The following is a 22652-nucleotide window of genomic DNA, read 5'->3' as shown; positions in this document are numbered from 1 at the left end:
TCTGGTAAATTGTTGAATATTTTTCCATCTATAATGGACCTTTTTAACAGTAGACTGAAGTTAGAAGTTCCCTGCTAATTTGCATGCCTCTTCACTGACATATCTTACTGGGACACTACTAAATAGAGTGGACCCATTTGTAATATCGTTACACATTTTGCTTTTCCAGCTATGACAAGTCAACATTTCTGTTAAAAGATCTATTGTGTGTGTGCAGGGCCCCGTTTCAGAAAGTGAGACTAGTGAAAACTGAGTACGTTGAGCCTGAGATGAGGGAAAATCTGGGTTATCGGAGACCGAGATCAGTAACTGGCAATTTATACTGTGAACAGTTCAACAAACTCTTGAGTTTCTCTTTGACACGTTCCCTCCTGCTGAGACTGAAGCAGCTGACACAGTTTCATTTCTTCATTCATACAGTCGATATCAAAGCACACTGGAGATGTTGTGAGTGAGGATGATTGTTCAGCTGAAGTGACTAAATGTAGTTTAAAAGTAAGTTTTGAAAATTAGCTGCATATACTCAATGTTCTTTGACAGGATTTCATTAAATGCGAAATGTGTGGGATTTTTTAAATGTAAAATAGATGTCTAAAATGTACAGTCATTTTGAATCTAGACACATTTTCAGTGCAAATCACCAAAATCATTATTTCTGGGAATATAACTTTACAATTGGGTCCATGACCTAAGCTGCGTATTATCTGTTTGATCCATTGCCACCTGCATTTGTCCCTCAGGTTACAGCTGAATAAATATAGCCTATTTTGCCTATATGTTACAAAATGTAACATACAGTAAAGGTTTCCTACACATTACCATTCATTGAGGAAATTCAAGTCTGGTAAATGATGATTCAACTACACTGAATAAAATGTAATCGTTTTAACTTACTGATTCTTTTCTCCACTCCTGTTAGATAAATGTCATGGTAGGCATGTATTTATATTTCTTGTGCTCTTAATTTACCCGTTGCCATGGTGAATCGTATTATTTCAGAGATCCATCGATGATGGGGTTTTTTTTCTTCCCCATGCACGCGCTTCCATCAGGTTCAAACTCAGAAATGATTGGACTTATGTTGATCAGCTGTGCTAGCACCAAAAACCCTTAAGTTTGAAAGTTGACAGTCAACACCACCCCCCAAAATTTGTGTGGTGTTATTATTTAATTTAGCTGAACATTACAGAGCGTGAGACCGTCGAGATTTGTTTTTCCTCTGAGCTCTTCTCTCACTCTCACCCACCACCAGATGGAGACAGGAGGCCGGACATCTGACTGCGATACATGTGGGATAGCATGTACTGGGGTGACATTTAAGACTATCAGCAATTAAAACATAATACGGCCTGTAATTGCGCCATTTGTATATTTTGGAAATACGGGATCATCACATCTACTGTGGAAAAGTGAACCAAAAGACCATGTTAATAGTGTTTAATAGTTAGTCATTATTTGCTACTGTCTAAAGTATTTTTTTAAATTCAATAATCACATTTTATTTGTTTCTCCCGTTTTAAACTTAATTGTTCTAGTGTGACATTACTTTGATAATTTTTCTGCCGTCTATGTTGACCTGCAGTCAATGTAAGTTAATTATGCTAATTTCGTGACCGTTACAGAATTTAGACACGATGATTTAGTGACAAGGAACTGCAACAAAAAAATGCTCCTGCGCTAAACCCAACACTGCAGTTGAATCATCTTACTTCTTGGATAACACGCATAACTTCCATAAAACCAGGGCCTAACGGCCCTGCATAAAACATGTACGCGACCGAGAGTTTTATTTTGGAAATTTCTCCGGAACTCTTGAAAACCTTGTCACTTATAGCATAATAGCAAAGCTAGCTTACAGAAGTGCCTACCTGCTCCTGCTGAAAACTACAAAGTCATCATGGCTGTGTTGTGGTGCAAACTGTGAGAACTAAGGCCAAGATGATGAACGACATCATAGAGGAACCAGAGAAGGACACCTTGCTGGAAGCGCAGCCGGAGCCACAAGTTTTGTCGGTAATGCCAGCTAAAGCTAGCCCGGCTAACGCTAGCTTGTAAATAAGAACTGGGAGGCTAAGGGACTAGCCTAGCATGTGATTTTTGACAGTTGTTCAGATGAGACATGCGTACAGTGCTTTCTGTCGTTAGACATTGTTAAGTGTGGCTGCAGATGACATCGAGTGACATGATAAATGGGCATATACACACGTGAAATACATGATATCGTCCTAAAAACCCGAAAGGACTGCTGGGAAATTCGAAGGAGCTTTCTATTTTCGAAATGTAACGTTAATCTGGCTGGTGAAATTGTATGGGTTACCACTGGAGACAGACTTTAGCTAATTTAGAAATAGATCAGAATGAGTTACAGTAGACTTGTTTCATGAAGCTCATGATTGAATCACACTGGTATGAAAACACCCCTAAAAACTTTGTGTTGTCAGTTTGCAATCTCATGAGTTTCATCATATTACTGTATTGTCATTTACTTGGTTACCATACATTCATATAAAATAAAGATAATCCTTCATTTGCGCATCCTCAGGGGCCCAGTAGTGGCACAAGACCTAAGACCGCAGATGGAGGGATCAGGCCTGTGGAGAAAAGAGGACCTTACATCATGTCCAGAGCTCCGGCAATCCACCTCAAACTACGTAAGACTCACCATAACCAATGACATAAACAAGTCATTATAATGCTGGTCTGTAGGTCAGAAGTCTTTTCATTATTGTTGTTCTTATGAGTTCAGCTGTGGTTCATACTTTTGTACACAGCAGCACACAATGGGGCATCTGAAGAGTGCTGTCTTGTGCAGCCAGCAGGACAGCAGAGCCTGAGTCACATGAACCAGTTTCATACAGACTGTGTGTATAGAAAAAAGCAGTCCATGTAGCCAACCTTCTATGATGTAATTCACTGCCTACATCCGTCACATCTAAGAACCTGATATCTTCACGTTCTGTGGATAGGATTGTTAATGGTAAGCAGTCATGATTGCTACAGAAAACGTTTCTGCTCTTTTTAATGCTGACTGGCGATTTTATGTCTGATACTCATTTTGCATGTATAAAGTGACTTTGTGTAGCTGTCCAAAGCCAGGGCAAATGTCACAGACATGAAGGATTTCCACACACATAAGAGGAGATGGAATTCATACACGGTAAAGTGACAGTAGTGTGAATCTGTCATGTGAGTCATTCACTGGAAAATTACATTCACAGATCTTTTTATAAGCAAATTCATATTGATGTTATTCATCATGAGAGCCACATAAAAATTTCGCTACTAAATCTCTTACTACAGTTACTTACTTAATGACAGCGCTGCTTATTCAGCTTCCAAAAACTTTATTCTCCTCCTGTTGCTCTCATGTTCTCTCCTTTCCTCTGCATTATTTCCTTTCCTTTCCTCTCCTGTCCAACCACAACACCAAACGTTAAATTAACGAGACTGTAAATGCTCTGTATTTGTTAATTTGGTGGGCGGTGCGCTTCTACACTACATCTACATTCACCATTCACACACGGAACAGCCGCCAGGGGATTGAACCGCCAACCTTCCGATTAACGGGCAACCCGCTCTATCTACTGAGCTATAGCTGCTATGATGAGTTTCCATGATGTTGATAGGTTTTTAATGTAGTGTGTCCCCTATAAAAATGTTTTTTTGACAACTTGTAATGGTGTTTAGGGATGGGTAATGTTAAGATGTTATCGGTACTACTCTTATGGGTTCGGTTCTTTATCAGTGCTCTTATTGGTTCTTTTTCATGAATAAAAGTACTTTTTTAAAAATATATTATTTTTAAAAAGAATACTTTCAGAACAGGATTAGTTTTGAATTGAATATTTTAAATGTGTTGTTCCTAGCAACAGTAATGTTTACAGCAGCAACATCATTGTATACTCTTTACTACATATGCTTTCTACATGTTTATGCTTGTTGAACAGATGTATTGATAAGGTATTGGCTTACTCAGAAAACCACGTATGAGTAGTTATTTATGAAACATACTGTGACGTGGAAATGACCTTATCTCGAAGCAAAGTCTAGACTTGACTAAAGGGATTTTCTTGTTTGTTATGTAGGGGGACTGAAACCTGCAGGGATCTTTGCATTAGCTTAATGAACAATGTCATTGAAATTATCACTCCCAAGCTACATGTTTGGCTTTGTTTGTCAACTGCGTGTTGCCTGGCTTCAGTCCCCTCCACCATCGTCGTGAGAACAGAACAATAACAGAGCAGGAAAAATAAACAAAAATGGACATACTGGCAAATTAGTAACACATTGACCTCAACTAGCCATTAGAGAAAGCTAATTAAATCCAGTTCCAGTCTATTTTATTTTATTTCTGTTCAAACACAAGACAAATAATGATGTACAGCCATTGAACATACCGTTACATCAATCCCCCCACCCCCCCATACCTCACACACACATGGGGTCTTGTGGAGCAGTTAATATAGGCCTATTGAGTGATTCAAGGTGCCTGGTGCAGTAGAAAGATATACGACGGACAACAGGGATCAGAGCGAGCCCTTTAATGCTTCAAAAGGTCAAAGTGTGAGGGGGCTGCAATCATTTTCTTGGCAACTGTTAAACCTACCAACATTACACGTTTCTGACATTCAGGGACTTGAAGTGCTGACAGATCATTCAATAATAACACTGGTATGGTCACAGGCAGTGTGTCGTAAGCTCAGCAGCCACATCCTGCCAAAATCGAGCCACGGGGGGCCCTCCCCCACCATGTAGAGGAAAGGGACAGTGGTTTTTAATGTACACAGGGTGCATGAGGGATCACTGATAACTTTCATAAAATGCAGCTTATGAGAGGTCAGGTAGGTCCTGTGTATGAAATTATAATGGATCTGCTGGTGGTCACGATTTCGAGAGGCGAGTTTGATATTGGCCCACACCATGTCCCAGTCAAAATCCTGATCCAGTCCGGGGACATCGCCCCTCCATATCCTGTCTACTGGGAGCGTTTTGTAGGTTGTGTCAAGCAAGTAAAGGTATAGAGTGGATTTTTTGGCTTTACATCTGTTTTTTATTTTCCTGAATCAAATTGTTGCCTTGATCAAATCTGTTAAAAGAAAAAAAAAAACTGTAAGACATCATCAATGATTTTATTTTATAGGTCTGATTATCATAACACAGTGATGTCCGTCACTCTCAAAGAACTTTCACTTGCTGAGTGTGTGTGTAGGCGGCTTCATACATCTGAAGTCCTACACTGAGATAAGAGTATGGTGTTATTAGCATAATAAACCTCTTATGTGACCTTTGCTTTGACTGACATCCAGTCCTGGTCAGCACAAAAATGTCTCTCTTCACAGAGAAACACAGGGAGATGGCGAGGAAAGCCCTGAAGAAGAAAGCCCTCTCACCAGGACCTCCAGTGATGCATCAGCCCAGACAAGGAGCTAAGAGGTAAGAAGAGGAGGCACGGGGAGGAAAGAGGAAGCTGCTTTTTTGTGTTGTCAGTAACAATGCAGTGGACGAGATGTTTGTTTCACACAATTTTTACAGTTTCTGGTTCTTTTAGGATGGTGAAATACAACAAGGGCTACGCTGCGTTGAGTCAGCATGCTGAGGACTCTTTGGTTGCTCTGGATTCAGACAGGTAAAGTTACAGCAGGTATAACGTTGAATTCCTACTAAATGCAGTAAAATGCACTGAATTTGTAGAGATGCAGTGCGGCTCAAAATATATCCCAGTGGAATTTTTATTTTTGTTTTGTAGTTTCAATTCATCTTTCAAAGAATGTTACGAGAAGCAAAGTCTACAACAAATTGTATGCGTGTAATAGAGTTTAAGTCACTGCTTTACATTGTAGCTAAAAATCATGTGGCATGGACATTTAGCAGTTCCAGTTCCACCACCTATAGCGTCCCTAAATATGTTACTGGCTGACACATTAAAATAGTTTACCTCCGAGTGACGGAACCTGTCTTTCTTGTCCTTGCAGTGACGAAGAGATTGATTTCGAGCAGTATTCCTCAGGATACTCTTCAGCTGAGGTGAGTTTGCCCCACGGGATCTCCTCCAGGCGCTCTCATAATCTCAGTTGGTACACTGTCTAACTGGCTGGGTGACTAAAGCTGTGTGGGTGGGTGTTTTTCATCCATATATGTTGTTCAAAAATCATTCATGTTATTGTCAGCTTGGACTTTATTTTTCCATTTTGTCCTTTCATCTTTGTGACTTCAGCTTGTCACTTTGGAAAACTTTGACTGTGCAAATATTTAGTACCCGTGGAGATATCGGTCTGTGTAAAGAAAAAAAAAAAGACCAGTTATTTGAGGAGTTTTTGCAAGATAGTTTTTTACTTTAGTAAATAGGTCAGGGATTAAAGCGAACCGCTTTGTCTCGAAGTGCAAACAAGAAGTTATCATCAAACATTTTGAATTGAGGGCTAGATCTTGTCTCTGTTTGCATGCATTCATATATATTGTAGGAACAGTAGATACTGTGATGTCAGGCAGTTCGTGAAGAAATGTGAGAGCAAAAGATGTGTGTTATTTGTGACCTTACCATCGCTGTTTCTCAGTCAAACACACCGAGCCTCTGGCTATTTCTTGACCTCAGATATGTAGTCAGGTTTGTTTATACTGCCTATTAGCTTAAATTCAGTCTTACTTGTTTTCTCACATTGCTATTGAGAAACTGTTTTTCATCATAGCTAAGACGCATACAAAAAGTACATTTTAATTCAAATAGTTAGTTCAAGGGGGGGCCTCTGACCCCATCACAGCTAAATATTTCTGTACTGTATTTGAATGGCACTGGGTTTGGGTGATTCAAAAGTAAAAACAAAAGGTTTGCTGCCACTTGAACATGACCTTTTAATTGCTAACAGTCATTAACAGAGGACTGGTGGCATCACTAGCAACCTAACTTGAACCTGAAAGCCAGCTGGATCTTTCAGTAATTCATGTCCATTTAGAGAGAATATTTTCCTGTGCTGGTCTACTCAAGGAACTTTGTTTCATTTAAATATCCAAGTGCCTTAGAACAGTTTAGGTGAGCTCACAGCATATTAGTATTCTTATTGACGATCACATTATAAACTGCATTGTGTTAGTGAGGTCTGTCTCTTTGCTCTCCAGGTCCATCCTGATTTAAGCAGGCAGCTGCTTCAGGACGGCTACCGTCTGGATGAGATCCCCGATGACGAGGACCTGGACCTGATTCCGCCCAAAGCCTTGGGCTCCTCTGTGTGCTGCTGCTCTGAGGGCCCGTCTTGCTCCACACAGTGATGCCGTGTGAGGCTCCAACTCCTGTCCCTGACTTTAGTTACTGGTGAGTTACTGGTGAGGCCTTCTTTCTGACTGAGCTCAGACTGAGCTCCACTGCTGTGCTGCCTAAGGACTTCCAGCCCTGAAGCCAAACTAACGTTCATGCAGGACTGCGTGCACAGAGATGCCTCAGCCTACATGAAAACGCGGGTGGACGTAAGAACAAGCCTTATCCACTGTGACCCCAAAGCTTGATATGGTTTTTTTCTTTATATAGAACTACATGAAATGCTAACTATGCCAGTGCTCCAAATAGAGTGGCAGAGTAATTCATCATTTGGGATATGTCCTCATTGACCCAGTGGAGAGTGGGCTGCTGTCTTTTTTTTCACTCTGGTATTCTGTTTTAAAGTTCTGGGCAAATTTGAATTTTCCAGTTATTAACTAACTGCTATATGAAGGCTTCTCACTAGACCGTTGACATTCCTTGACTAATGTTGCATTAACTGCTTGTTTTTTGTTTTATTTTGTTTTGCTCTTCCTCAAAAATGACATTTGAGTTGTATTCCAAAATGACGTGCCCACTGCTAGGGGGGGCGGGTGTAAGAAATCCAACAAAAATAACAAGTTAAAGGATTTGTTTGTTTGGTTTTTTTAACTGTGAAGCAGAGCACTGAATTAAAACAAGTATTTATCAGAAGGGAGTGATTACATTTTACAAGTTGTCAGTGAGCAACTGGATATGGATGGAGGATATACTGTACTGAGGGAAAAGCATTATGAAAAGTTGTCCTACGAAGTTATCCACTATTTGAAAGAGTAACACCTACACTTACCAAATGTTAGACTACTGTATGTCGCACAAAATGGAAGCAGGTGACATTGTCTAACCAATTACATTTGATTAGACTTTACAGTCTCTGTATTGTAGAAATAAGTTTCATTCCAGTAACCAGAATATCCACCAAAAAAGCTGTTACAAAGGTTATAGGCATAAAAGCAAAATAGATCACAGATTCCCATATACGTCATTTAAAGACATTTGTTTATGTGGTTAGATGTGTATACGTTTATCATTTAAATTCTATTTTTTCATAAATATGCTTCACAAAACAATCTGGGAGGGATACGAAGAATTGAAAAATAGATTTATGTAGATTTTTTTTGCCAAGACCTATATGTAGCATTTTGGATTAGAACCCTGTCCAGGATTTGATATAACTCTCAAAACACGCATCAGTGTGTGTGTTGACTGCAGATCATTTTTGTATTTATTTATTTATTTAGAATATTGTTTGGGAACACTAAAAATAGATGTTACAGGTTAAAAGCAGTAAACTAGATTTGCATAATTGTAAAATGAATTAACATACATAAGTTTAAACTATGTCTAATATAATATCTATAATTTTCTGTTTGTGTTATGATGCGTCGGTTGTTTCCTACACAATAGACACACGTGTGCTGAAAATGGCAATGTTTACTCTAAAAAAATATATATATTTTCTTTTTTCCACTTTTAAAAATGTATCTGTTCACTCATGTTGGTTCATATTTTTCTGTTAATCGTTGGTCTTTATTTTGAAATTGTGAATTAACAAAAAATATTCAGTATCAGAGCAAGTGACCGTGATCACTTTCTCAGGAGATCTTATGTGAGTGTGCAACTAGAAAGTAATTTGCCTTTTCACATACATTGTAAAATAAAATTGCACATCTGTTTAAGTGCATAGAGGTTTTAAGTCAGGATAAGTGTATGGCTGCGGTTTTACTTACCTGCAGACCACACAGACCTCTCAGTCATATAAATAAATGGTATAGCAGACCACTTGAGCACCATAAAGAAGTCAAGGACAAAAGGGAAAAAGAGTGTGGCATTTTGTGCTAGAAAAAGGAGGAGCCGTGATTAGTACTTCACAGAATTGGTATTAATTCAGCAATTAAAAATCAGGAAGTGGATTTTATTAAACCGTTTGCAATGAAAATGCTAGGTGTTGGAAATATTACTTAATTAACACGAGTAATGTACACTGTCTCCTCACAGCGGTCCATGGTTGTAATGTGGGTGACTTAGCGTAATAGTAGAAACAGCTTTTATTCCTAAGTGTGAGGTAAATGCTTTAAATGTAACAGCTGATTTTAAAGTGTACTGACTCCGGCCCTGGCTCTGCACGATGTTTTTATGTAAACTAATATTGCACTTAACACCAGTGGTCAGTAGCAAGTACACTTGACTCACCTGTACTATGCAACTATTGGGACAATCTGCTTGTTATACAACATTGTGACTAAGTGTTATTGAGTGCTAAATGCAATAACTTAAATTGTTATTTTATAATGTTCAACTCTAGTCTTTTTTTTATTTGATTGTACTGTTTATGGGTTTACATTATTAAATAAACCTGTTATCTATACTTTCATTTGTGTGCCTGTGATTACAGTTATTAAGAATCATCTCTGGTAGAGCTTGTGTAATGAGGTAGTTGTCAATGAAGATTTTTGATTACGGGATGTGAATTTGAAGTTATATAGAATACAGTTTGTGGTAGATGAAAGGCAGGCACCATTATGAACATGGTAGTCATTGTTTCCACAAGGGGACAGCATGGAGCCATGCTGTCTTCTACTTAATCATGAGGCACCTGACCGTGAGGTTTTTGCGGTATTCCATTTGCATATTGCATTATAATCATTGTCATGTATTCAGAGACAGATGTGATACTATAAACAGGCCATGTGTAACGTAAATATTTGAAATAATTAGCGAGAGACCAATTGCCAAAAATATACATTTCCAACCATGCAATTTGGCTTTAATAAAAATATTTTCAGTGATGGCATCCATGTCAGTAATACGTGTGTGTATATGTATATAGGTCAATAGATTGTATTGATAAATGCATTTGACACTTATTGACTAGTTATATATTGAGATTTATGTGGCGTAGTGGGCTACCCAATAGCACTTCACTCCCACACCTACTGCACCACACCTCTGTAGCCAAGTAAATGCTTTATTATACAAATAAATGTATGGATGAAGAAATGATCGGTAAAACTACTTAATAAGAATGTAATGAACCTGGAAAGGCTGTGGGACGTGTTGCTCTCGCTGGGCGGGCCTAATGCTGTTGTGCGCACAGTTGTGCGCCGGGCGAAGGGGAGGAAAAAAACGACTGAAGGGAGTTACCTCAGCGCTCTCCGAGATATGAGATCGGGCCATTTTCCAGTCGGTCCCGTTTACTATTAAAGAAGGAAACACGTAAATCAGTGTGTAAAGAAAGAGAGAAGCAGAGCCACCCTTGGAGAGGTCGCGCAGAAGAGAGCACACAGCGCCTTTCTGCAGGGGATCATTAGGAATCTGCGCGCACTGTATCTCCCCCCGTGCGCACGCGCGCGCGTGTGTGTGTTTACAAGTGTTTGAACGAGTGCCACAAACGAGGTAAGAAGGAGGATCAAGCCAAGGAAGGAGGGATGGTGGACAATTCAGGCAGTAGTAAGGCGCAAATGGTGAGTCGTGGACCTCTACATTTGTCTGATTAATAACGAGCTAAAATTCCTCCGAAAGACGCAGTTTGGCGTCTTATATAGCTTAGATAGCTTTGCGTTAACGTTTTCCAAAAGAAAAAAGAGGAAAAAACGCTCTGAGCGAATTTGAACTTTATGGTAGGTTACTTTTTTTTCTTATTACGACCATAGGACAACACTGTAATACAGTTTTAGTAAAAAAATCCCAACCCTAGTGTACTATAGTTAATTCTCCCTAAAACATTTTAAGCATAACGTTCTCCACGCATTTTGAGGATGTGGCAGCTAGATAAATGTGTGTGTGTGTGTGGTTTTTCAAAAGTTTTAACTTACCTGATTTTTTCTCATTTGAGTGGTTGTTTGACTTATTGTGATGCCTGGGAGTCAGTTTACCCCCTTTTCACATAACTCTGAACTCTTGTTGGAGGCTCTTTCCAAGCAGCTTACCTCCCTCTCTGGTTAAACTAGTTCCAGCACTAACTTAGCTAACTTAACATATGAATGACCATTTTACTGTCCTTACTAAAACAGTAACGTTAGGTAGGACCGGTTATTTACCCCTTGCCTTGATAAAGGCGCTTAAAGGTATAGGATTTCGTTATTGAAAATCAGTGGCCTACTCCTGAAAGAACTCGAAGCTAATTCATTTTTTGTCTTCTGGTATTACCAAATAACGTCAGTTTTTCGCGTGTTTGTTTTTCGCGTTATTTGTGATATGTGTGTCCACCCCCAGCAGAATTGCTGTAGTCCTTTTTGCAACGCATTGGTCAACATACTTTGTAATGAGCCCATTACATTACTGTGGTTATAGTGTTGATGATTTTTCCTGCTTCATTGTTTCTGCTTTTTTTTTAAATATATAGTTTAGATGTAAAAGTTGAGAGCTGGAGCCACCAAGGTGTATACATCCTTTCTTTTTTTCATATTAGAACATATCGTTGAGATTTTCTGCTGTGATGTTGAGGGTTTCACCACTTTTGACTCAGTGGCGCTCAGGCCCCTATTGACAAAAGTGACTGAGTGCAAAGAATTACAACATGTCACGTTTTTACTACATCAACCTGATGAAAAGAACCTAAAGTTTCTTCCATTTTTTTAATACTTTTTCCATATCCAAATCGAGGTGCTAGGGACTGATGTGCTGTACAGATTGTAAAGCCCTCCTGAGGCAAATTTGTGAAATTGGGCTATATTTAACAAAAAATTATACATAAACAATGTGGCTGGATTGTATGTGTGTTTATGTTTAAATCAGGCTCCTATGTTTCCATTGTGGCTTTGATTATTTTTGTTGGGGCGGGGGTGCATGTGCCTTACTTTTCATCCTGTATATTGAGATAAAGGGGTAATTTGATTTCAGTATTTGGTATATCATCCCTGGCTCCTTCTCGTCCTCCCACAGCCCAGCATGTCTCAGGAGCCTGGTGTGGCCTTTCCTCAGAGCACCTCTACAGGGGGGATGAAGCTGGAGGCTGTAATGGAGCAGCTCCAGCGCCAGCAGCAGGCCCGACTGGAAATGGAGCGCAAGGAGAGGAAGCTGCGAGAGGCCCACATCATGTATGCTCAGCAGGTTGCTGCCCAGCAGGCCATCCTGGCAGCTGCCCGGGCTTCTGGGGCCAGCTTCATGGGCAAAGGCCTGGCTGGAGTGGTCCCTGGTGGCGGGTTGCCTCTCCGGGTGTCCAATCAGAGCAGTGTGGACTCTGAAAGGGAGGATGACGAGGACAGAGGCCGGGATTCTGGGGATGAGGACGATGACAATGAGATGATGGAGGGGGACGAGGGCAGTGATGAGGATGAGAGAAGTGCCAGCGGTCTGGAGTTCCTCCGCAAGCAGACCCTGGCTTTGCAGCAAAGCGCCTCCCGCATCCCGGCCCGTCCTTTTGGTAGTTACTCTGCTTCGGCACCTCATAGGTCTGCATCCCCACCTATCAGAGTGAAGCAGGAACCTGATGAGGGCCTGTCTCCTGCGGGGCCCCACTCTGCTACCTCTCCTAACGGACAGGCAGACTGGGGCTTTGATGATCATTTCAGACAGGTTAGTGTCCTGCTTTAGCTCCTTGCCACATTTCCTTTTTATGACATAAATTCCTGTTTTGGCCTTTTCCCAGTTATGTCTTCCAAATATTGCCTCTCAAACCAAAGCTGGCTTCTTGTCATGTGTATAAAACCAGGATTAGTCTGTCTAGAAGGATTTTTTGTTGTTTTATTGTTATTGTTCATTGTGATCCAAAGGCATAAGACCTTTCACTCTTGACCACTCTCCTGTTGAGTGCTTTGGTTGATTTCTTAGTCCAGCCCCCTGTCGTGAGCGTGCTTAATCTTGACTGTGGGACAAACCTCTCCAGCAGTATCTTTTGTGAGATACTTCAAATCTCCAGCAATTGTCTTTTGTGGCTAAAACCCTCCCTAAGTGAGTCCTGGCAGAGGGCCAGGCCGGGGCGCAATGTGTTCACACTCACTAGTTCTCTCCCTCTGCGCCCACATTCTGTGTGCGTGTGTCTCTCGTTCTCTGTCCCTCTTGGCGCTATGCTCAGGCTCTGGTTTGGCTCTGATCCAGGTAGCGGAGTCAGGCAGGGCAGGGCTGCTGCTTTGAGGCTGTGGGTGGTTGGCCAGGTCAGCACGAGGATTTTGGGTGGGTGGGAAGGTTTGATGTAACACACAGTAGCAACCCGTCACACCCCCACACCCCGAGAGTTTCGGCTGCGTGCCAAGTGCACTTTCCCTTGAAGGTAAATATTGCCCCAGCACAGTGTTACAGAACATTGGAATGCCAACTGGGAAGCACGCCGAGCTACATGTGGTTTAGCATCTTAGCCTGGGACATAGCAGGTTAAGGAGAGCTCAGCAGCCTGTGGGTGATATAAAAAGCCTTAGTTGCAAAAGAGTGGGCAGAGGACATATCTGAGGTAGATCACTGGGCTGAGGGTGCTGGACTATCATGTGTCTGGATTTTATTACAGTCTATTTAAAGACAAATGTCTTTGAATGGTGCTTCTCTAGACCACATTTCCAAATTAGGGGAAGGCGGTAGTATAGAGTTGGGAGGAGGAGGAGCAGCAGTAGTAGTTGCATTTTATTCATTATTTTATATCAGCTAGCCCTCACAGGGATCTGCTGAGATGATTAAAAACATCACACTATTGAATATGAACATTGTATGAAATGAGTCTCACCGCATTGTTTGGGCTGCTTATTTTTTCCAGAGGTGTTAGGAAGAGAGGAGTGGTATTATTCTGCGAGGTGGCCAGGCTTTGTGTGAACGTTGTCAGAACAGAAGATCACAGTAGTAAGGTTGTAGCTGACCAGTGCCCTATCTGTGGCCTGGTGTCTTTTATTAGGAGAGGTGGGCTGAGCCTGGGGGTTGGGGGAGGCATTATGGGATGAGAATTGGTGTGGCCTTTTTTTTGTTTCCTCTCTTTTATCTTTCCTGTCATTATGTCAGCTCTGCAGTATTTAATGACGGCTCATCTCTTCAGGCAGTTTCAGGTTGCACCGCTGTAGGGGGAGGGGGGAGGCAGGGGGACTGTTTTTTTTTTTGATGTCATTGTCTTCGAGAGGCCAGAGACAAGCCTGGCAGATGCCGCAAATACCAACCCCTGTAATAATGCGGGGAGCACATTTATTATGTTCTAAAAGCAGTGACAGAGGGGGAGATGGGATGACACAATTTATGTTCATTCCCAAAGCACCCTATGTGCGAATGCTGTGACCACTCTGACAGAGATGCTGCCATCCTCGTGAGCCATAGCAGACCAAATTTAAATAGTTTGACTCTTGATTTCATCTCTCATAGAGAGACATGCAGATTAGGGTTGAGTTGGTTTCCAGTTTTGCTGGTCCGGTTTGATGTAAGAGCTTAAACCAATTTAATTTTATACAAAACCGACCACCTATTTAGTGACTTGGCTTTAGAAAGGGAATAATTAAGTTGAATGGTTGTTGTGAGAAATAAAAACACAAAGTGTCGCTCAGTTGTCCTGATTGTGGTGCTGCTACACTTAAATTCATGGGCTCTCATTATGTTCCACTGGAGAACAGCTGAGTCAAGTGCGACTCGTTGTAAAATTCGGTAGGTCCAGTCCGGTATTTGACTTGATGTCAAACCTGTCCAATTGGCCCAACCCTAATGTCATTTTGCAAGTTCAGCCAACATTTCAAGCAAGTAATAGTGATGAAAGCAAAGGTGAGACGTAGTTCCTCGACAATGTGTGGAACCTAACATAACAGAATAAGAACGACCTGTCGCAACAAGGTAGAAGGTATGTACAACAGGTTTGTAAAGTGAAATTAAGTTTGTAACTCCCTTATGTGCAGTAATACAAAAGCAATTGTGAAAATGTTATCTAGAAATAAACTATAATAAATGGAGCAGTGCTGAGAATGAATTTGAGTTTAAAAGTCTGAAAGCTTGGGGGAAACAGCTGCTCTGCAGTCTGGTGGTGCAGCAGCAGAAACTTCTACCCTATCTCTTTTCCAGAAGGCAACAGGGTGAACAGGCTGTGGCTGGGGTGGGTACTTCCTTTAATATGGTGTAATATGGGGTGGTGATAGCGCAGCGGATAAGACACATGCCTTTGGTGTGAGAGACCCGGGTTAAAATCCACTGTGAGACACCAATGTGTCCTTGAGCTAGACACTTCACCCCTAGTTGCTCCAGAGGCGTGCAACCAAGTTGCTTTGGATAAAAGCATCAGCTAAATGTAAATATCCTTACTTAACGTTTACCTGTATGTAATTTGCTACACCCAGCAGCAACACTTGACTGACACCCATTTGATTTGTCCATCTTATAATGCTGTAAGTCTTTTGAGTGTGTGTGAGTGGTGAGGGCCTATACAGGTCAAAAGGGGGTGGGCAGACATGAGTGGCCAGTGTTTTCGTGTCAGTGATGTATGTGTAGTGACCTCAGCCCTGTCCTAAACATCAGAGTAAATAATTGTCAAACAAGGGGATGGACAAAGGCGTCGTGTGGGGAGAGGGCCGGGGTGGGTAGCCAGCATTCTGGCCTCCACCGCAGTGGGACAGTGGCTGCATGACCCCTGTAATCCAATCCCCCAACCCCTCCTGTTCACATACACACACGCATGCCCATAGATTCCTCTGCTCCTTGGGATAATCCCTCTGTCTAATAGAGTTTTAATCATGCCTGCAGAACGCTGACTGTGTTACATGTCCCACTATATTGGTGGGGACATCGCTTTGGTTGGATTAACTAACCGAGAAATGTTGTGTGGTAAGCTAACAGGTGGTGTGTGAGTGCAGTCAATGGCTTTCGTTTGCTGAGCATGAAACTAGGTATCAAGTTGATAGATTGGTGGCCACATTTAAATTGTTTCTACTTCATAATATCATCATAATAATCATTAATTTAGCTGACGCTTTTATCCAAATCGACTTACAATTGCTATACATGTCAGAGGTCGCACGCCTCAGGAGCTACTAGGGGTTAAGTGTCTTGCTCAGGGACACCTTGGTGTGTCACAGTGGACTTGAAGCTGGGTCTCTCACACCAAAGGCATGTGTCTTATCCACTGCTCCATCACCATCTCCACTACACTTGAGTTGTTTGTGAAATCAGATCTACTTCTATGAGGGCAAGCAAGCCCAGTGTCCCAGTTACACTCCTGAAAATATCCTAAGTCACAGCTTACGGGATTTCAGTCAATGGGGGCAAAAGCGGCTGCTGTTAATCAGTCTCCTCTAACCCAGTGCTTGCTCTTCAGAGCTAAGCACAACATGCATCTGTCTTTTCACTGCTTTTACTTTGCGCGACTCTACATTCTGATTTATGGAGTTATTACTTTAAACAGTAACACTAGATGGTTAAACTTTGCAGTGAATACAGCACGCAGGTGAGTGTGTCTGTACGGATTGCGGATCAACTACGATCCGTTACACCACTAGCCTAAAGTGGTCCAAATCTGGTTTCTGGGGGTAACTGGTCATCTTTTGCTGCTGAGTGCTGCCGTCATTTACCACCCTTGAATCCTGCTTCTGCTGCTGCTCAGGCATTGAAACTTGTCTTCTGAGCCAGCGCTGTTGCATAATTCAGCTGTCGTCCCAGCAACACATCAGCCAGGAAGTGGGGAGCTGCGCGGCTGCAGCGCAGAGATCAATAAGTATTGTGTGTGAGCTTTTAGAGGCAGGGATGTTTTTGGTTCATTTATGATACATGAGGAGGACATTGTATTTAGCAGATGGACTCAAGTTTTCATTTTGACAGTGGAATGTGGAATAACTGTTGTTGGGAACGCCGCTGGATGTGTGAGAAACCTACAACAGTATCACTGTCTCTCGGTGGCGTTGTGGTGGGAGCCAGGGGGCCTCACTCCCAGGTTTGCATGCTGTATACGCCAACCTGACCCAGTTTCTGTTTTCTGAATGCTATTTGGTGCCTCACGTTCCTAAACTGTCAGTGGGTTTTAAATGGAGTACTTAGTCTTATTCTGTTTACTGGACTTCCTGTTATGCTGATGTAATAAGGCTGGAATTACCGTCTGACCCCTGTTTGTACAAAGCGCCTGCAAATGGAGGTCATTCACATGAGAAATAATGAGGAAGGCCAAGATCCATTAAACATGTTGCAGTGCTCGTTCAGAACAAGAAGCGTGACTGTGATGTGTGAGGCCTGTTCCGCCACACTCAAACCGTTGAGCTACACTGAAAACCTCAAACCTGACTGTTAACTTCTGCTGTGACAAATTAAATCACTGTAAATGAAGGAAAGGAATGACTTGTAAATCATCACAAACATGGTTTATTGACCTTACGTGTCAAGGAATATGTAACTTTAATCTGATTTAATCCCTCATTTGTATTCCTGATGCACACTGACTTTAATGTATTAACGCTCTTCAATTTTTCTTTATTTCTTCTTGTGAATGTGAACCTCTTTAATTCCTCACCAGATTCTTTGTCATCTGGATGACTTCATGACTACAAAATTACATTACAAATGGCAATTGTGATGAATGGCCTGGAGTAATGGTTAACCTCATTTCCAAATTTGCCCCCTTAGCTGCAGCATTGATCTACAGATTAGGCTAGCTAAAGGTGTCTGATTTTAGCTTTATGGCTCACTGGGGTGAAATTTCCCTCGACATTTTTGCTGACCTGCCATTTCTTTCTCTATTCTAGAGTAAAAAAATTGACATGTTATTGATAATGTTTAAAAGCATTTAGCTTGGTGCCCCAAAGCTCTACAATTCATGTAAAATGGTAAAACCATATTTTACCATTTTAATTGTTTATTTATTTTACTTTTGCATTTTCTAACAAGTGTTAAACTCTCAAAAAAACACTTTCCCAGGATGGGTTTTGGTGGTCTGGTGTGTTTAACAGACTAAAGTGAGGCAGAGTGTTTACACATTCATTTGTATGGTAGGTTGGTCTGGGATTCTTCAGTTTATGTGTGTAGTTTAATGTTGTGTGAACCGTGCTTTGCCTCATTAACACCAGGCCTTGGCGGGTTGGATTAGATATAGGAGACTAGGCTTTTAGCTTTAATGGCATTTTTCTGATTGATGCCACTCTGTAGGTGACCCAACTGTTTTGGCTATAGTTTCATTTGTGTGAGGATGGAAACAAATAAGGGCTGTACAACTGCACGATTAGTGATGCGTAATTATATTTTGCCCTTCCCGTTTCCAGTAGAGTAGGTATATAGGCAATATTGGAACATTTAAGTTTAATTTAAATTGTTCTGTTGTATTTATAAGGTCAACAATACCAGTAGTAACAATTTGTTCTTTAATCCATAAACTTCATTATCACAATATCTATCCTATGAGCCATATGTGCCAGTAACCACAATATGATAGTTTCATTTGAAAACTAGCATGTTTCTGCTACTTTTGACTTCCCCTGCCCACTAAGCTGGTTACATTTTTGGCAGCCACTTAATATTAACCTCGATAAATTTAAAATCTCCAGTATCACACTATAATGTTGTATTGCTTATTACCTTTTATGCCTCTTTGTCATGCACATAAGTGCAACATTGCTGGCTCAAGTGACCCAAACGCGAGCTCAGTTTTTAACTTCTATGGTTTTTGGTACATTTGTGTAGATGGCAGACGGCCCTAAAATGTCAGTGTGTGTGGGAACTCTTTCACATGTAGATGGCAGTTTCAGATTTATCCGTATTAGTGTATAAGGTGTAATCGTGCTGGCGTAGACCAAGCTTCATTTTGTGTTGACCTGCTCTTAACAGCCAAGTGTGGACGATTCCCCCGGCCCAGAAATAGAGGTATTGAATTTAGTAGGGAGATGAGGGGGGAGGAGATGCTGTGGAAAGAGAAGAGGGGTTAGTGGTCTGGCTCAACACACTACACTGCCCCACCCAGAGGAAACATTCCAGACGGAATTAAAGAGTTAACTCTTCAAACAGTGAACATTCCCACCAGGGGCTCCCAGCAAGAGACGGGGGGGGGGGGCATGTCCGTGTTGTAGTCGGCTCCCTCATTGGTGATCTTTTAATTCATTTCACTCAGTGTCGCAGGGGCTGTAAAAGAAAAAAGCCAAAGGGCCTGATTGGGAGGAGCTGGATAGGCGGGCCCGCTGGTGCAGGCAGAAACGCTTTTTTTATTTGTCTGAGTCCCAAAGGGCACATCTGCTGCTGGCAGACAGGATTCTCGCGGTGCGTCCAGCCCCCTCACCTCAGGCTTGGTCAAGCACAGCACTAATTGGCAGTGTCTAGTCTGTCATGATGATCCTACCATCCACACACAAGACTACTGGACCCAAGCTAGGTGAGGTTGTTCAGTCATGTATTCATGGCCCTGTGTGCTCGAGGGTGTCCTATGGTGTTCTGCTTAAAAATGAGGAATGGTTTACACTAAAAGTTAAAGTTTCACTCTACACTGGTGAAATATAAGCCAAATAAACATCTGAGATGGAGAATACTTGGACCAAACCTCTTTCAAATGGACCTCTGTGGCCCTATGGTTTGAAAACCAAGTGCAACAGATCAAAGTGTTTGAATCACAGACTTTCCCTGTTCCCCATGTCTATTCATTCTCCAGATAGACAGAAAATGCAGCTGTTGTGACACCAAATGCTCATTTCCGTTGTGGTTTCATCATCTGTATGCTTTAGTGATTTGCATTGTGGACATGTTTGCCTAAAGTCGTATCCCTTGAAGTCTGAGGAGTCAGATTCGCATGCAGGGATGTGGGAGGTGCAGTATGTGGAAGAAGAATGATTTGCTCGTCTCAACAGACCCATTTCATTCAGATTTGCCAGGTGTACCTGCAAAGAGGACATGGTCTTCTTGCCTTTTGTATTTGAGGTGTCTGCCTTTCAGTTAAAGGAATCGCTCCTGCAACGCCATGCAAATTACTTTATGGATGACCCCTCATGCGCATCGTCACTGAAGGCCACACTGCTCCTCTCCATTTAATTGAATTGAAATGCAAAAATACCTCACATTTAAATGCAAATCGTGCATGTCCATTAGAGTTGTCACACTTTTCTCCCAACTCGACCCTGGGGGATTGACTTCCTTGCTTCTAATGAAAACTGAGCTACTGATGCCTGCTGTAATTTGATCAGTTGGTAGTGAAACCACAAGCCCCCCTCCCCACACCATTGCTAGTTCCATTCGTCCTTTATAGCCACTCCCACTCAGCATTTCTCAACACCTGCTCCTTAATGAAGGCAAACAGAGAAAGGGGAATAGCCAAATGAAACAAAGACCTCCACCCCTTTGGCAGCTGCAAGGAAATAGAGCCAATGTCATATGACACTGTTGAGCAAAGTCTCCTTGAGTTTTATATAGGCTGCATACAGTAGTGTACTGTACGCATGTATATAGACTACTGTTCACACTGTATTTTGCAGTGACCCTTGGTTAGCACAGTACGTGAGGTCCAGTTGTCCTTATACCATGTACAGTCTCTCATAAACTGCGTATTTAACTTGTTGGTCTGTCTTTGCACCGCTGCTCACATGATCCATTATTTGCATGTACACGATATTTAAAGAGATTTTGATGATCCATTTGAAATGTAAAAAAACACTGCTTAGTTCCGATTTCCTTTTTTGCGAAGAGCTATAATTGACAGCATACAAAATCATTTTGAGAATTTCTTCCTTTATTATGATCCACATTAGCACCAGAATAAGTATTCCTGGGGTCCAATTATTTGTATGTTCAGAATAAAACATAAACTATTAAATAACTTTTACATTTTCTCCAAAACTGCACCAGGTTACAGGATCTTCTCTCACTCAAACAAATATATTTCTATTTCTAGTCTTTCTTAATTCACCATTTTAATTCTAATTCCTGTGTGGCTGCCCAAGTAATATCTATATGTGGGAAACACTGCTGTATCTAGTAGGTTATTTTGTATCTCACCATTTTAATTCCACTTTAATCTCCTAACCAAGATTTTCCCTTTTGACACTCTGTCTCTCTCTGTTTCTCTCTCCCTGTACGTGTCTGATCTGTTGGCCTTTTTCCTCATAGCTATGTATATATATATATCGCCCAAAAACAAAGCTCGCATCTGGATTTGTTTCACTCGCAATTCTATTTTCACAGCAGCAGGTGAGCTTAAAAGGAGGGCAGCGTGTTGTTATTGACGTCGCCTATTGAAACGGTCATGACCAAGGTGATACCTAATAATATCGGCACAGGTGTCTGTGTGTGTGGAACCACGGCTTATTATGGCCTTACAGGTATTTAAAATTGCAAGTTTTGTGTCTTTCTCACTCATGGTGAAGAACATCCATATTGATGACATGTCTTAGCGTGTATGTGTGTGGTTGTGCCAGTACTCAAAATGTGTTGAACCCAAAAAGGGATTGAGGTTCGATCCACTTATTCCATGTAAGGTGACTTCACTTACATCACCATTTACAGTTGTTTGTGATGCCAATCTAAAGACCTACTAGATAGCAGATGTTTCAGAAATGGTTTGCAATTGAGGGGTAGTGTGTGTCATATTATGGATATAAAGCAACTTGACATTTATCAGACTGTCTGTGTTGCAGACAAAAGATCTCTTTGGGTTCTGGCCTCCGCTTTGGTCCTCGTAGAAGGAGCAAGGTGTTGTGGAGGTGAAGAGGGAGAGTTTGCTATTGTTAGTGGCTTTCTTGGCTGTCTTCTACCACTGCTTTGGCTAAGATCCAGGGGGCCCGTAGGTGCAAATTGGGCCACTGTGTCAATGCCTTTGGGTAAACACAGCAGCTGACTAGGACCATGCACAAAGCCATGCAGAGGAGAAGGAGGCTTGGCTTTCCTTTCATTATTAGCCTCCCTGCTCTTCAGTGTGCACACTCATTGCACTGCCTGCCAAAATCCCATGTAGTTTATACTAGCATGTGGCCAGGTTGTTTGTCTGCCAAGTCTTCAATCACGCACTGAGCGTAATCATATGCTTGTAAGAGGGAGCTACCAGCAGAAGAGGAAGGAAGAAGGAAGAAAAGGCTCCTGGCTGCTGCCCCGGAAACGTCACATTACACTAAAAGCAATGTGTTCACAGCTCAGCTTCCAATATTTCCTTTCTACATTCAGGGCTGTACATTGTCCAAAGCTGCTCACTTTCTGATTCAGTCATCCCAAGAAACCATTGTGCCTAAATGTTGTGGTAGTGTACACACACCTTCATATAGAAAAGAAAAACATTATTCCCACTAGCATGAGCAGAGTCCTGTTGGTATTATAGTGATTCGTTGACACAGTATATTGGAGAGCAGAGGTATGTAGATGTAAATGAAGATAATCTGATTTTATTTTATTTTAGATAAACTCTCTTTTGCTCAGACTTTTGCTCTGTGCTCAGAGCCTAGATGTCTGCGCTTTTCTGGATTAAAAAAAGTTCTGAACATTTCTCAAATATGTGACACACATTTGTTGGTATATTTTACAAAAAGTA

General features: G+C 41.5%; 2 protein-coding genes across 5 annotated transcripts in view; both read left to right on the top strand.

The window, feature by feature from the left end:
- The first annotated feature begins 1029 nt into the window (after window positions 1-1029).
- Window positions 1030-9656, top strand: fam219b (family with sequence similarity 219 member B). The gene is made up of 6 exons (XM_046032254.1): window positions 1030-2013; window positions 2543-2651; window positions 5340-5433; window positions 5549-5626; window positions 5973-6024; window positions 7114-9656. The coding sequence occupies exons 1-6, from the start codon at window positions 1939-1941 to the stop codon at window positions 7261-7263; spliced, it is 558 nt and encodes a 185-aa protein (XP_045888210.1). The 5' UTR covers window positions 1030-1938; the 3' UTR covers window positions 7264-9656.
- Window positions 9657-10490: 834 nt separating this feature from the next.
- LOC123959459 (AT-rich interactive domain-containing protein 3B-like) overlaps window positions 10491-22652 on the top strand; it is a 50409-nt gene continuing 38247 nt past the window's right edge. For all 4 annotated transcript variants that reach the window (XM_046033532.1, XM_046033531.1, XM_046033530.1 and 1 more), the window contains exons 1-2: window positions 10491-10752; window positions 12173-12805. In XM_046033532.1, the coding sequence (XP_045889488.1) occupies window positions 10717-10752; window positions 12173-12805 (669 nt within the window). In that variant the 5' untranslated portion in view covers window positions 10491-10716. The remainder of the gene's footprint in view (window positions 10753-12172; window positions 12806-22652) is intronic.

The sequence above is a fragment of the Micropterus dolomieu genome, linkage group LG20 (genome assembly GCF_021292245.1).
Source record: "Micropterus dolomieu isolate WLL.071019.BEF.003 ecotype Adirondacks linkage group LG20, ASM2129224v1, whole genome shotgun sequence".
NCBI lineage: Eukaryota > Metazoa > Chordata > Actinopteri > Centrarchiformes > Centrarchidae > Micropterus > Micropterus dolomieu.
Note: the sequence above shows the minus strand (reverse complement) of the source record. Positions and strands in the feature narration are given on the sequence as shown.